The sequence below is a fragment of the Pleuronectes platessa genome, chromosome 19 (genome assembly GCF_947347685.1).
Source record: "Pleuronectes platessa chromosome 19, fPlePla1.1, whole genome shotgun sequence".
Lineage (NCBI taxonomy): Eukaryota > Metazoa > Chordata > Actinopteri > Pleuronectiformes > Pleuronectidae > Pleuronectes > Pleuronectes platessa.
This window is the reverse complement of record NC_070644.1, coordinates 14,797,824-14,814,301: the sequence shown is the minus strand read 5'-3', so window position 1 is coordinate 14,814,301 and position 16,478 is coordinate 14,797,824. Positions and strand designations below refer to the sequence as shown.

Sequence of the window (16,478 nt, the reverse complement as noted above, 5' to 3'; positions counted from 1 at the left end):
CTGATGCAATTTACAGTAAAGACTCATTTTAGGCTGAAAGAAATAATTAAATTCGGTGTATCCCCCTTCCTAAAAATGACCCCCCACACACAAGCACTTATAAACCTGCAGAGCCCCTCCCCACGTTCCCTTTGGCCTGATTTAGAGGTTGTTAGTTGGACCCCTGCTGTGACCTCAGAGGACATTACACTGAAAGACTGACTGATGGTGTAACTCAGGCTTTAGGTGCAGAATTACATGTCGGGTGTAACACACACGCACACACGCACTCACTCAGTGGCCACAAACATCGAGTTTTCCCGTAACACGTTGAATTCTTCGAAGCGTGAAGTTGTTGGAAATGTTTTACAGGGATTTTATTTCTGGATCGATTCCTGCAGGTTTGTCTCCCTCCCTCGCCGTGGTGTCCCTGTCCCACCTCGTCCCAAACCTGCTCCGCTGAGTCGAGGGCGCTCAGCTGGAACGAACACGGGTTCCTGTCATGTTCCTGGATCCGTCTCCGGATGACGAGTCACACGACCGAGAGGAGACTCGACAGGACGGGGACAGACACTGTGGAAATTCCAGTGACGTTAACAAACCAGGGCACGCTCCTCACTCCTGATTCTACCTCACAGTCAAATCAGGGATTCAAGCCTTTAAAGCCACATCTGACCCCAGCTCAGCGAGTGACATCAGGGACTACAAGTGCTTTGTTATGTAGAATCGTCTATTTATCTATCACCTGCCTGTTATGGCCTTCATTCTGAAATAGATATGAGCAGTGGAAACTTAAAGGTCCAGTGTGTAAGATTTAGGTGAAAGGGATCTATTGGCTGAAATTGATTATATAAAATAATCTTATTGATGTTTTTTTTACCCTTGAATGAGCCCTTTATATTTAAATACTTTATATTTACATCGGGAGTGGGTCCTCTCTATGGAGGGCACCATGTTTTTTTAGAGTAGCTCAAACTGGACAAACTAAACCAATTTTTTAGTGTTATGACAACTGAAGGTTTTCACAGGTGAGGGTGAGGGTGAGGGGAGGGGTGTTCAGCTGCAACACGCGACTCCACCACTAGATGTCACAAAATTCTACACACTGAACCTTTAAGTTAAGCCAATATTCAACAATTCTTATCTGTGTCCTCATGACCTTCATCTTACATTAAATTGTTTTTTAATTCAGTGACCACAATGTTTCTGTTTTCCTCACAGTCACAACCATCTTTCAGATCATGTCTTCCTGCTTCTTTCACAATAAATCACCACACGTCTCGACCACGTCTGGGTGTTTGTGGGATCCTTCTGAATGAAGAGGCCGCCGAGTGTTCTGCATGTGTTTGTAATTCAGTGCTTGTGTGTGGTGCTCAAAAGGTTCCCAGTGGTCTGAGCGAACGGGGAAAACTGTTGTAAAACAACAGCACAACATGTCACACGGCTCGACAATATATCAAAGATGGCCGTGACAGTTCAGGTCAAAGGTCGCAGAGCAGCTGGTGCCCACAGAGAGAGAGAGAGAGAGAGAGAGAGAGAGAGAGAGAAAGAGGGAGGTGTGTTCAAAAACGGAATTTCAATGTTCTCTGTGTGTGTGTGTGTTTTCCATCTTTGACTCTCCACTCCTCTCAGCCGTGTTCATGGTTTCTAACAATCATCACTTCATTCTGGGTTTTTCACATACAGACACATTCGGTGTGAAACATGCAGGTTTTCCTGATTTGGAGCTTTTTAAGTTTCTTTGTGCTGGAAGATCCGAACCAAGCGAAAACCTTGAGCATGTTTCACGTCTGAAATTTGATGGAAGGACATATAGGCTGCTGCTCTTTAGTCACAACAGCTTTTAAGCTTCTGCCTGTTTCTTAAAACTTGTAAATTACATTTTCATCTCAGCGCGTATCTTTTATCGACCTTCAGATCAAGGCTTCGTCAGCAAACGTCTCTTTAGCTTCATTCATAAAACACATTTGGACATTTAAGGAAACTACACAACGGGGGGGGGGGGGGGGGGGGGGGGGGGGGGGGGGGGGGGGGAGAGAGACTGTTCTCCCTCACATGCGCTCACACACACTCGTTACCTTAGTGCTTTTTCTTTCCCTTGGACTTACGCTCTGTTTCTCCTTCACACAAAGCTTAACGTTATTTCAGTCAATTAATTATCACTCAAACGTGTTTCTTTTTTCAGCCGCAAACACACAAAGAACACAAAACAATAAAACATGTGCACTTGTACACACACACACGCGCACACACACATACATTCTCTTTACATAAGCACATTCGTATACATACATAGAAAAAAAAAGAAAAGGTTTTGTTCAACGTAAATTAGAAAAAGCTCAGTTTTGAAAAGGCCTATTTTAGCTCTCGTACCGAAAAACAAACATTTGACAGGGACTGGTTTGTTTGTGCCAGTAGTTTTGAGGGGAGCATGCAGAAGAGTCAGGAAGGACGGAGTGTGTTTCTCTCTGTCCTGTGAGGACAGTGTCAGTCCAGGTGTCCTACCTTCCTTCTGCCACTTTTTAATATCAGCAGTACAAAGACAGAAATCAATGAAGCAATCCTCCAATTTTCTAAACGCTTTTCTCGTCGTTTCCTCGGGGACGATGGTACCGTCGTTCTTTATCTTGTGTTTTTTCCAAACCCCTTCTCGTCAGCACGGTCGGCTGAGGTCATTCGGGGTGAGGAAGGCGAGAAAATGGTTGATTAGATCAGTGGGCGAGGGAGCGAGGGGGGGGGACACAAGGACATTTTTGTTAGGTAACACAGTCTGTAGTTAATGGTCGTCCTGGGTTTAAATTGTCAGTGTTCAAGTTAAATATGGCCCAGTTAGGATTAGGCGTTTTTCAGTGTGGTGAGTTGCTCTGAGCTCCGCACACCGTTGGTAAAACTGGCTGGGTGGGGGGGGGGGGGGGGGGTTCAGGTTAGGTGGTCTCCTTCCCCTGGGTCCCAGTGACTGTTTTGATGGAGCTGAGCGTTCGGTTGAACCAGGTCTTCTTGGCGGCCGTGACCTCGTTGAGGGCCAGACCCAAGTGATGCTCCAGGTCCTGACGGGAGGAGAAAGAGAAGAATATAAATTAGTGCTAGATAAATGAGCAAAAAATTCAAAGCTCTTGAGAAGGTGAACTCTAAAGTTAACACTTTAAACATTTTACTATCTATTTCTACAACTTTGTCAGTAGCTTTGAACCCAATTCCCCCCCCCCCACACACTCTAACAGACATTGATCATACGAAGTCCTCATCTTTCCTCTTTGACAGAATTCCCGATAAACTCCTCACAAAGCTCCTTGTTGCTGTCGGTCACACACTTTGATCAGAGATGGTTCCCAGTCTTCTCTTGTGGCTCAGTTTTCCTTCACCACAGCTTATTTCCAAACTGACTGTAAATCAGCGTTTTACTCTTGACACTTACATGTGTGTGAAATGGTTCCACTGTGTTTTTGAGGCTCCCTGCTTTAATAACACTGATCTTTTCTAATACTACTCGACCTTAATGCAAATTCAGACACTGATCACAGCACAGTCATCACTCAGCTACTAAATGAAGTAGAGCCCCCCCGCTGCTGGTCTCAATTTAACCATATCTGGGTAATGGGAATTTCTCTTCTGTGGTTTGTGGCTCCTCTGCCTGTCTGGCTTCTCTTTACTGTGCTGCTCTTTAAGGCTTGATAAAGTCACAAGAGTAAAAAATACTCCTGACCTCTCTTCTTAATAACTGTGCGGGTTACTTACTACAGTGTGATATATTAAATCAGGTAGATTAGTATTAAGAGAGTGATTTCCCTTAATGTCCCTGAGCTTAATGAGGGGTTTGATCAGGTCTGTTTGATTATTAGCTTCTCTGCCGCTGGAGGAACTTAGGAAGTCGTGATGGGAGAAGAGATGTCAAGTTCTTTTATTCTGGTACTATCACAAGGAACATGACTCACAAGCAGAAGCAGCTTTCAGACATGAACTCAAGTCATTTTCCAGAGTTTTCCTTTCACATATGAAGAACTCAGCAGGAGATTGTCCGGGTCAGACGTGATTACAACATAAGCAAAATCGGCCCATTTCACCAAATATCTTGCATCTGACATTTTTTCTCACATGGGCTCTTTCTCTGGACACTTTCCTAAGGGGCTGGTATGAAAATGGCTCAATCAGGCCTTTGGAAAATGTCCGGAGAAGTTTGAAAGAAGCTCTTTTAAAGGGTCTGTGTCTACATTCATATCAGTCACCACTGGCACTGGCCTACCTGGATTTTGCACTCAGCCTCCACCAGCTGCAGTTTGGTCTGAGCGAGCTCCAGCTCCATCTCCCTCAGCTGGTTCTTCAAACCCTCCTTCTCCTCGTCGGTCTCCTCACTCCCTCCGCCGGGCGCCGTGGACACAGGGGCCCGCACACGACCCTCTTTGTTGAAGAGACTGCTGCACTTCTCACAGCCTTCCACTTTGGACTGGAGACGGATATGAGGGGGAAGAGAGACAGAATGGAAAAAGGTTAGAGAAAAATATGAGGTAATAAATTACATCTTTGTGCCAGTCTGACCTGACACGCTCCTTTTTTTGTTGGAGCAAAATGCTTTTCAGAATTTTCCCCTCAAAGCTGGAGGAGATTAAAAAAGATTGAGGAGATGCGGAACAAAGACCAAAAGAAAGAAAGACTCCAGATAAAAGCAGTCGGAAAGATATCAGACAAGGATTCAGCTGGGAACTACATTACAAGCTTCTTTTTGTGAGGAGAAAAAACTAGAATTTAGACGAATCTAACAGAGATGCACAAGTGAGAGTAAAATAAAATGAAAGACTCCTTCAACATAGAAAGACAACAAAGCATTGGATTAATGCCATGTTTGCACTAAGACGATATATTGAGTAGAATATGGATAGAAGTACAATATGCATACTTGGAAAGAGCTTATTACTGTGGGAGCTGTATAATCCAGCTATAGTTTCCCTCTTCTGGTGATTCATGTGCAGCCCTCCAGTCAAAGTGCTCTAATTGGTGGGTGTGATGGGGATATTATTGGGTGCAGAGTATTTGTGCAAGCAGCAACAGAAAATCAAAGTAAACAGAATTATAACGACGATGCAGCCAGACAGGTACTAGTGTTTTTCATCTGAGTACTTATCCTGCTGAAGGGAAACGTTTTCCCAGAGCTTTAAACAGGATCAAGTTGAGGTGTTTAAAAGATGGAAAAATGCTCCACGGATTAATCTTAAAGTTTAAACTGCAGCAGCACAAACACATATACAGAAAGTCGGAATGTTCTTGCGTCACTTGCTCAAAGCTATTACACTTCACAATGGCAGGACTGTTCGAGTCAGTCCTGAATGAAAACACTGTAAATAGATGTTAATGTGTGACTTTGCACACACAAACACACACTGTTGTTACAGCTATTCTCTTAAAATGAATATTTCATAACAATATTTCATTTGGATTTAACTGTCATCTGAGTTTAAATGTGATCGCAGTTACACGTCATGTTTTTACGGTCTGCTTATCACAGCACAAGGGTCTGAGCTCAAATTGCTTTAGTGAATCAGAATGTCAGTTTATTATTTAAACATGTCTGATAAACACTGTTGTAACTTACAACAAAAATAACAAAGTATGTCCCCCTGAATCAATTGTAATTGCAACTGCTGACAGACTTATTTTTATCCTGCATCATACTAAATATAAACACACACACTAACACACACACACCACAGACACACAAGCCCTGCTACATCCTCTACAGGACGCGTCCTTGGTGTGATAAAGTTGTTGTCTGTCTTTGGGCACTGCTGATGGAGCTCTCTGCCAACATGGCCTCTCTCCCAGCCACAGTCGACACAAACACTACATGAGCCAAGTGCTGGAATTCAGACTTCTGGCCCTGGACCCTGTGCCCACCTCCTTATTTGACCTGCTCAGCCTTAAATTAAATAGAATATATGTAAATAAAGATCAGAATATATCTAAATTGAGCATTTCTCTCATATTTAATGGCTCATTAAGTGTGTTCCAATTCATTTGAACATTTTCAATCTCAATAAACCATCGAGTTTTTGGTGTTTGGGGATAAAAGTGGAACACATTGAACTCGGCTGCTGTTGTGGGAGACTTTAGATCCATGATATATAAATATAATCAACAGCAAGCATACTGTTGATTATATTTATTCTACTGATGATGTGTAATTAGGCTCCACTTACTGCTCTGGCTGTGAATCTACAGCATGTGTTTGAGGGCACACAGCGGTTTATGAGTGTATGTCAGTGTGTTTGTGTGTGCAAGACTCACCCTGATTTTCTCCAGCTCTCCTCGGGTGGATGTCTGTTGTTTCTCCAGTCTTTCGCTCAGCTGGGAGCAGATCTATAGGAACCACAGAGACAGTCCAGGGATCGGTTCAGTAACGTGCTTTCAACAATTCAGCTAAACTTGGATGCATCCGTCAATAAATGTGTCCATGGCACCTGGACTCATTTGGTTTACTAAAAACAAGATCAGGTCAAAACCAATGTGTGTGGTCAGTTGACAGAATAATCAAATCCATGACTTTACAATTAACACCAGATTTCAGAAAAAATGTATTGTATTGTTCCAGTTCAACCAGTTTTTTTTAGAGTCTGTTATGATTTCTGTTTGTCTCTTAAAACTCTGGACTTCCTGGTATTTCCATTCCTGACTGCGTGTGGCTGGAGGTCAATCATTCTTCGTGGAGGAGACTTCATCCTCTTAACTCTAAGTCAATTAGTAACGTCATTATGTCAGGTCCTGTTGGTGCAGCAGAGCTCACAGTATGAACCTGCACCAGGACTGAGGTGCATTTATACTAGGACTTCTTTCTTGTAGCATTTTGGCATTATTAACCAAATTTCAGATTTCCCCCCTTTAAGTGGCCCTAATAGTTATTTAGAAATATAGAATCCTTCATCTTTACACCTTGCATATTATTTCGCGACTGCAGCTACTAGGCTAACTCAAACTTTGTGCTGTGCAATATGCTTTCACCTGGAAGGAAATCTGCTATATGAATAAAGTATTACTGGTTTGCACGCCTGATAGCACATCTAGCTCTATACCTGTAAAGCACCGGCACAAGCAGCTCTACTTTGCAGATGCAGATCAACGTGACATGATTCATCCTAATGGGCGCTTTGGGTCACTCCATCTTTTTGATCTGCTCTCAGCTGCATATACTGTACATCTCTCTTCATCCTCCTCCTTAGGAGATAGACCTATACATCTATCTTGGTATCTTTAGCCCAGCAGATATGCATCATCCTCCTCCCACATGTCTTTCATCTTTTTTCCTGCTGTCGTCCTCGCCTTCATTTCCTCTCAAGTGCTTTTACTGTACCCATCTCTCTACCTTCCCTTCATCACCACCAATCTCTCATCCCTCTTGATGTTGCAGCTGTCTCCTGCCCATTTACCTCCAGCTTCTCCACAGCATTCAGCTCATCTTTTTACTCTAACCCGCGCTGCTCAGCCTCGTGTGCAGAGACCAATCTGTCTTCTAGTTTCTAGTTCCAGTTTAAGAGCGATAGGCCGTTTCTTGTTTTTCAATCTTTTTCCAACAAATAATCTCAGTTCTTAATTTATGATTGCTACTCAATAATTCATTCAGTGCAATGCCTGGGGCAACATCTGCTTTGTTGGTGGTCAATGTATATATTGCATTGCATATGATGTGCATATTGGAAGCACGTGCAAGTTAAATTATTCATTACATTTATAACATTGTATTTTAAAGGTTAGAAATAGAAGCAGAGATATATAATCCAATGCTAAATACTTCAGTCCAGGGTCAAAGTAGTTTTAAACTCCATAAAATAAATATATAATGCTAAACGGACCAAAGAGACTTAAGCCCTGGCACATGATGCTACTACCTGGCAATCGCCCAGAGGGCCTGACTGTATCTAGACAGGCGGCTCCTACAACAGAGATTACAATGCACCAGTTGACACAGTTTTATCTGTCTGTGTGGGCTGGAGGGGCAATTAGCACACAAATGTTCTTTGGCTCTAATCCCACAAAAAAAATAATGAAATTTGGCATTGAAAGGCACCAAGATCAGAAAATGCCATTTGAAGAATAATTCGAGTTATCTGGGCTCAAATCATTGCAGGCTATTTCGGGGGAATTCGCCAACTTGTCAATCCCAGAGGATTGAACGCTACTATCCTCCCTCTGCTCTCTCTCCTGCACAGACTTCTGCTCGTTTTCTCTGCCTCTCTCTATCTATCACCATCTTCCTCCCTGACAAAAAGGAGAACTATTTTTGAAGGATCTCATATTCACACTTAGCTCTGCTCAGAGCAGCTCGCAGCTGCGTGCGAGCAATCTGCTCCCCCCCCCGTAATAGACACACAAACACACATCCGTCAAAACCACCGCTCCACCATGATGCCTCCTGTCACCAGTTTTCACATCTGCTGTCAATTGCGACTTGCCGCCAACATTTTTAGATAAAGGTGAAGTTCAGGTCTGTCTCTAAATTAGTCCTCCTGTTATTTCTGTCTGCTCGCACAAGGAGCAATAGGAGCTGGATAGTTGCATAATGTCTCTGCTGATGATAATAGTACTGGATGGGTTTATATTTAAGCACTTTGTGACAGGATGAGATCTAAAAAGGATGAAAACCACCGAGAGGAACCCGGCGACAGGAACTCAGAAAAAGCACCAGAGCTCTCAAATCAAAGGCTCGGGGTTCAGCTCAGGGACAGTTTGCAAAATTAGATATTTCTGAACTAGATGAATAAATGAAAACAAAAGGCTTTCATCTTATTTTATTTTTTAAAATAAGTATCTTGCCAACAGTAATGGCTTGATCAGAGCTTCAGATGTGAAGAGACACGCCAAATAAGGAAAGATGAGAGGAGGAGAGTTGCTGAAAACTCACTTCTCAAACTTCCAGAGTTCAGGTTGAGACATAAAAGAAACCAAAATAGACAAAAGCGCCTTGGAAGTAACAGAACAAAACCAAAACTCACAGCGACAGAAATAGGATAAATGTATAATTCTGAAGAGGCGGCGTCTCTGTGGGCTTGGTGATTGTGAGGATGTATCCTAATGACTGTCTGACCTTGTATTTAACTTGTGCTCTGAAATATAAATTAGCTTAATAAGTAATAAAGCTTCAGCTCATGATTTGCTGCTGCGGTGAAACTGCTTAAGATCTCTTATAACGTTCAGTCTTGTTAAACATAATGAGTTATTGATTTTTACTCTTTAATTGTGATAAAACCTTAAATATATAAATCACTGATATCTGTTCACCAATTACAAGAGACAACTTCAAACTTTTTCTGTTTTACATTCACATCTTTAATTAGCAAAGCTCCTCTGCTCCGTTTTTCTACCAGATCAATGAGCAGCTTTCTCTATAGCTACTTTTTAGATTTTAAAAGCCCTCATGAAATTTAATCTCAGACTATAACAAATTCTAAAAATCTTTCGTGTCTAGTTCACTTTTCTGTACAGAGCGAATAGATGTGACCTATTGCCACCAATTTTTGTCACTTTACACAGGCTGAGTGATTTAAAGATTTAATTGACTACCTTCAAGGCCTCGGTCCTCGCTTTATTTAACATCTTTTAGCTCAAGCATGTAGTCTGAAACATTGGGTCCAGGATCATAACACTATTACGTAATAATACAGATGTTACCATTTGGTTAAACGTGTGTTAAATGACTTAAATTGGTTTTCCTGAGAGAGAATGTGATAAGTGTTCAACAGTCGTATCTTTGGTATCCATTTTCGTGTTTCATTTTGGAAAGGGAAGGAACATTTAACAGTGATTTCTGAAAATGTTAAATTTCCAAAGTACAAGTTTAAGGCACAATACATACCTGCTTATATTCTCCAATGATGGAGCCGTTCTTCTTAATCTCTGATTCAGACTTATCGAGCTCTCGTCGGCACATCTCTTTCAGCTGTGGACACACACACACACACACACACACACACACACACACACACACACACACACACACACACACACACACACACACACACACACACACACACACACACACACACACACACACACACACACACACACACACACACACACAGTGTTAGCAGGGTAGAAACCAAGGACAGGCGCAGATCTGGATGCCCCAGAGACCGTGTGACTGCCATGAAATGTAAAGAGGTCAGAGAAAGGTATTGGCAGTCTTGAAGCTGAGGGCAAAGTCACGCCCTCTACACAACCTCCATGCAGGCACATACATCACTCATAGCTACACCTACACACACGAGAAGACAGGAGGCATTTGGAGGACAAAGCTGAACACACAGGAGAACAGAGGGCAGCAGGTCCGATTCTGCCTGTAGGGGATTCTTCACTGAGCTCAAGAAAATCAACATCAAAGATGAACTGACAACCTCAGACTCTGAAGGTTTGACCGTGGAGAGCGTGAGCCCTTATACAAATAACAGAATGATGGAGGAAACCCTGAACGTGCTCGGAATAAGGTATTTTCCACCAATTATACTACAGTGACAGAGATATAAGTATTGGATCAGCTTCTGTAAAAAACAGATATAGTAAAAATGACATGGACGGGATAACAAATAAAGTGGTGAATAGACGGACAAAGACGATAAAGAGATGAGTACAGATAAACTGACAAAGGGACAAACAGATGTTTGTGCATTTACTTCATATTTGGTTTAGATTTGGTCTTTTCAGATTAATTTTTGGCTTCTGGTTTATTTAGTCTGTGACTTTAGCCTAGAAAAATGTAAATCACAGCCCGGTTCTTAAAGAATAAAATCACACGTAAAGAAACCACAAACGAGTGTGTCTGCTTTTAATCCCACTGAACAAAACGGCAGAAAGACACCTTTTCAGTAAATACGAGTAAGATCAGGTGCAGCAGGGGGTTGTGTTTGGTTGGAATGAAAACATGTACACAACAGTCTCTGACCAAGAGAGAGTCAGAGGGAGATAGAAATGCCTGCATGCTGCAATAGTGCTGACACTGTAGTGTTTCTCTTCCATCTGTGACCCTGTGATGTTTTATAGTGGAACATATATCTGAGGCATGAGCAGGAAACAGGAAGAGGTTTCTCTCGCTGGCTCTAACCTGTGCAGACTCTTCCTCCAGTCGCCTCTTCTCGTCCTCAGAGTCCACCAGTTTCTGTTTAGTCAGCAGCAACTCTTTGTTCAGGGCGTCTGCCTTTTCCTCGGCCTGTCACACATACACACACACACACACGCACACACACACACAAAAGAAACCAATGATGATGAGGTCACTGAAAGTTAGTGGCCCTACTTTCTTCTCAAGCGTCTTCTCTCTTTTCATTGAAACTACGAACAACACACACAAGTATAAATCAAGGTTCAGTTTAAATAAAGTTGTTGCTAGATGTACATCTTCCTGTTGCACAATCACATTTATAATTTCACTCTCCCTCACGTCGTTTTAGTTCTTGCAAAATTGTTGCCTCATGAACCACACAACTTGCCCGTTTGGTCTCTTTACAGCAGTGTCACATGTTTGTGGTACACGCTTGCTCCGAAAAATTACACAAGCACATTCTCAATCTGCGGCTTACGTTGTCAAGGTCTTTACGCAGAGCTATCTTGCTGCTGACGAGCTCGTGGGCCAGGTCGTCGTTCTCCTGCTCCAGACGCATGTTCGCCTCTTGCAAACGTCGGTTCTCCCTCTGGATACGAGGAGAGAGAGGGAGGAAGAAAAGGTTGGATCGTGTGTGAGGAGAGAAGTGGAGGGACGTGAAAGAGGAAGGAGAGTGAAGACAAAGCAGAGCAGGGGACAGGAGTTAATCATGAATGTGTACCCATCTCTTCCTGCTCGAAAGCAACAAGCAACTTTTTGACAGAGTGAAACTGTGTGAGAGTAATAGTTAACTGTGATCAGGTGAGAGAGTAATTACACAGTAAGAGTTGTCGGTAATGTTTAACTGAGCACAACCTGTGTTTATATAATCAACAGCAACAAATACTTGTATGAACACTGACATGCATACGTATTACAAACACAATTTATTTTCCCAGGGTGACAAGCATAGGAGTTAAATTATGAAATCTTCAAATGTTCCCAATTTTAAGCACTGATTTAAAAGAATCCATTTTAAGTCTATGTTGACATGCAAGACACAGATCCTCAATGTGTTGGTTGTACTGTAAATATATAAAGCAATTGTCCTGTTTATCCGTGTGTGTGTTGAACCTGTCGTTCTGTAATAATCAGTCTGAAACTGTATTAAAACAGACACGAGTGGGCAATTTAATGCTCTGATGTGCACGCTAGAGCAGCATCAATGTTTCTGAGTGATGTCAAACTGATATGGGGGGGGGGGTGTTGAAAAGAATTCAAATTCATTCAGTAAAGCAGAATTTCATTTGCGAAGATGTGAAATGTGTCAGCATCTTCATATGAGGATAATGATGAGAACTGAACCGACCGGCTGAAACAATTATGTTTCGGTGTAATGCTTGAACGTATAAAAAAAAAATATAAGAACAGTTTTTTTGCACGCTGAGAGCATTTTCAAGAGCAAACACAGAAGAAGATGAGTCACTGTAACTGATGATGTTGTACTGTACACAACCGACCCGTTACCCTTGAGATGATCTACGACATTTTACAATTAATGCCTTTTTGGGTCCTATGTAGTTTGTCTTCTAGAACAGGGACTGTCACATTCTATGGTAAATAAAGGAGGTTTGCTGTGAATGTGGTGGTTGTTTTAACACATTCATCTTAATTGAAAAATCAATGAAACACAGAGGAAAATTGAACCCTGTAATGACGCATCCTTATTAAGATTACAACACTACTATCTTATGTAATAGGAGCATTATCCTTGTTAAAGAGTTGTGAGATCATATTTCAACAATTTGACGACATGTAATTTTATATCTTGACGAATTCCGAATGGTTTATGCTTAATGTGCATGTATATAAAGGCCCATGATTATATCCACCTCGTATCTCTCGATGGGGGCCTCCTGCTGCTCCTGCTGCTCCCTGATGGTGTGATACTCCTTCTCATATTTCTTCAGCTTCTTCTGGCTGATCTGTTGGGGGGGGGGGGAAGAGGAGAAAAGGCTGCATCACACAAACCAAGAACACAAATATACACATGAGGAAGAAAGGGAATAAAAACTAGTCTCCAGCTGCCAGAGGACTCTAGTAAACAAAGACACAGGATTCATTCTCTTGGACTGAAGTGTTCTTTTATCCAGCATTGGAATAGGATTTAATTTTTACATGCAGATTTCCGATGCGAATTCTGTCTGACAAGCTGGTTCACTGAGATATCTCTGTCCACACAATCCAAAGTTACTCACTGACTGAGTTTTAGATGTAGAGCTACAATTTCCAGAAGCAGAGGATTTAAGCTTTTTGAAATAACACTCAAGCTACTTCCAGACATGCACTTAATGTTTCACATTTTTTCTAAATTATCCAGAGAGGCTGTACGTGAAAACGCAAGTGTCCCAATCTGTTGCGCCAGACATTTTAAAAGAACTTTTCCTGCAAGCCCCCCACCCCCCCCCCCCCGTGTAAAATGTTCTTAAAACGTCAAAGTGCAACCTCGTGAGAATACAACAGGAAACTGTGTGCACAAATACACAATGACCAAGTGGACATGTTAACGACGATTCTAACATGGGACGGAAGGGATGAAAAAAAAAGAATAAAAGTATCTCAGGATAAAAACAATTTAAACCAAATTTCAGAGATTTAGTCCTGGGTCCAGTGGTTCACCTCCAATCAAGCAAAACCATCTCCCGTTTAAAAACACACATGTCACATTCATGCCTACAGCTGCACGTTACACACACACACACACACACGCGCGCACATGCACACACACACACACACACACACACACACACACACACACACACACACACACACTGTATTTAAGCGGCTTCATCAACGGGCCTTTCACTGCCCGGCCACTGCCTTACATTGGCTTTTTAGAAACCAGCTACTATACAATGAACAGCACGTGGCTGATTTTCTGCATGAAAGAAAGAACCCAACACTGTCTGCAAACTGAGACCTGCTTGTCCTCTCTGTGTCTGGTAACAGCTGCGGCATCAGAGCTGTGTGTTGCGTGCGTGTCTCCCTGTATGTGTTACAATCTCAGGTTTAGTATTAAACTAGAGTATATCTGATGATCTAAATGCTCCTAGCACTTATCACCTACTGAGGTTGGCAGAGCTCGGAATGCATGGCCCACATGTTGTCGTTCTGTAAGTGCTTGTGTGTGCACATTGTGTGTGTGTGTGTTTGCGTGCGGCCTCTTAAGTGTATTAGGTCCGCTCTATAAATGGAAGACAGACAAGGAAGAGGTCAAACAGGGCAGGACTCATCCACTATATTTTTCATGGTCAAGCTGATACTGTGTGTAGCTGTTAACTATAAACACCTAGAAATACTGGTATACAATCAGAGAGCACTATGGGGGGAAAATAAGCACGTTCATGATTTCCCTTAAATCTCCACAACAATTTGCATCTGTCAGCTTCAGAAGCCAGAAGGTGTAACAACTACACACTGAGACAAAATAAAATGATCCTGGTTTGACCTCAAGATTGTTTACTGAATAAATGATGTGACCTGAGTGTCGTTCACAAGGATTTTGGTCTCATATTCACCTGAAATCCTTAGAAATCGAATGACCTTCAACCCCAATTAGAAAGTAAATTTGTTTTCCACCCGATATCTACCACTTGAACTCAAGGATACTACTATGGTTAAAAGTAGATGCCATCTCCAGACTCATTTATGCTCAAATTTAGATCTATTAACAGAATTGGATTCAGCCAACAGCGACTATTGAAACTTTTGACTCAGTGCTGCCCTTTAGTGGATGCATTGATTAACAACCATGCCAGTGTAAACGACGCATTAAAGCATGTGGCTAGTGATGGTTACATTGTTTAAAATAGATGCATCTCTTCTCATGGGTAAAGGCAGCATGTAGCTTTAATGAAACCTTAACCTCACAACCACTATGTCTTTGTGACAAACTATATTCCTGATTGTGCACTTTTGGTGCTGCTTCCAACGTAAGAATAATGAAGCATAGAGGCAGGGGAGGAAAAAGTCAACAGCTTAAGGGTCAAGGACGACGATGTGTGACCGTAACCTCAGCTATAAAAATTAACTCTTTAAATCAATGTAGCCCATATCACTCTCATTTATTTTGTGCTTTTATCAGCATCAAGAGGAACATGCATCCTCCCTCAGGAAGGTTCTGTGAAGATTCTCGGTCCAATCAGTAACAAGTCAGTGAGTTCACCATCACTCAGAAGTCAGACAATCCAAGACATCCAAGCTTCAGATTAGTCCACCTTCTCTCACATTGAATTTCCAGCTCCGACTGATCTGAACTCACCGAGGTCAACTTGTCAAATTACATCTAGGAATAATTTTTTCTTCCCTAATCATGCTCTGGAAATAACTTCCTCAATTTGCTTTTATGTAACAACTTGAAGAGATTTTATTCAAAACGGGAGCAGAGAACCCGTAAAAAGAAAATCAGGATTTGACCTAATAGCTAAATAAATCATGGAGACATGTCAAACGAGGCAAAAGTAGCATAGAGTATAAGATTCTTCAAAGGAGGATTAGGGTTTAGCGTTTGCTTCCCATTAGAGAGGCTCCTTCAGCCCAACCTCATGAACTGATGCTTATAAGATGTGAACTAAAACATCTTCAAGGCAGCACAGCTTCTCCTCTTGGATCAGATTTACCTCCACTGGATTTTTCTTTGCTGGATGAGCTGGTTGTGCATCTACCTGTCTCACTGGGAACCAGAAAGCTAAAATCTCTCTCCATGTGGGCTCCTTTACAGGTCTTATAAATATCTCTACCCAAAGTTACCTTCAAAGTCAGGCCCTCTAAACTAGGCCAGACTGTTCCAAACAGGTCAGGACACAGGTGTGCGTGAGTGTGTGTCTGTGTGTGTGAGTAGCATCAATTTAGTCTGTATTAAAGTTCAACAGTGGCCCCTACTGGTATTTAAGGAGACATGTTCAGGAGGTTGGCAAAATTGTGACTGTACTGTTAGGACTTTTTAAGTTAAGCACATTTAAGGTGATAATATAGAGTTGAATCTGAGGTCTCAGTTTATAAGATCCATGTGAGGGCGACAGGCTCCAGCTTCTGAGATTCTATTCTCTTCTGGTTCACACTCACCTTTATGCTACAGGCCAGCTCCATCAGCTTCTTTGCATTTTCCTCAGAGCGGTACCTCTTTGGCACCGGGACGCGAAAGAACTTGAGTGCACCCTCGAAGTCTGTCTGGATCAGATCGTCTTTTGATGTCTGAGAAAAAAATAAAAAATTGGGTGCATGTTTATCAGAGTAGCAGATCTTTCATTTTTTACTCCTCTGAAGCAGCATTTTTATCAATATTTCACAATTGTTGGCATAAATTGTTATGATATATGAAAAATAAGCAGTATATTTGTAATTTCTGTTTATGCGTTTGTATGTGTGGGTGCGTGTGTGCCAGCTT

At 42.0% G+C, this 16,478-nt stretch overlaps 1 protein-coding gene across 2 annotated transcripts in view; it reads right to left on the bottom strand.

Moving 5' to 3' along the window:
- Positions 1–2,227: 2,227 nt before the first annotated feature.
- The window catches only part of LOC128424626 (rab GTPase-activating protein 1), a 57,160-nt gene continuing 42,909 nt past the window's right edge, over positions 2,228–16,478 (bottom strand). For both annotated transcript variants that reach the window (XM_053410904.1, XM_053410905.1), the window contains 8 exons: positions 16,157–16,285; positions 12,925–13,017; positions 11,532–11,642; positions 11,057–11,161; positions 9,815–9,898; positions 6,256–6,327; positions 4,220–4,420; positions 2,228–3,026 (listed from right to left, as the gene is read on the bottom strand). In XM_053410904.1, coding sequence (XP_053266879.1) covers positions 2,904–3,026; positions 4,220–4,420; positions 6,256–6,327; positions 9,815–9,898; positions 11,057–11,161; positions 11,532–11,642; positions 12,925–13,017; positions 16,157–16,285 — 918 coding nt within the window. In that variant the 3' untranslated portion in view covers positions 2,228–2,903. The remainder of the gene's footprint in view (positions 3,027–4,219; positions 4,421–6,255; positions 6,328–9,814; positions 9,899–11,056; positions 11,162–11,531; positions 11,643–12,924; positions 13,018–16,156; positions 16,286–16,478) is intronic.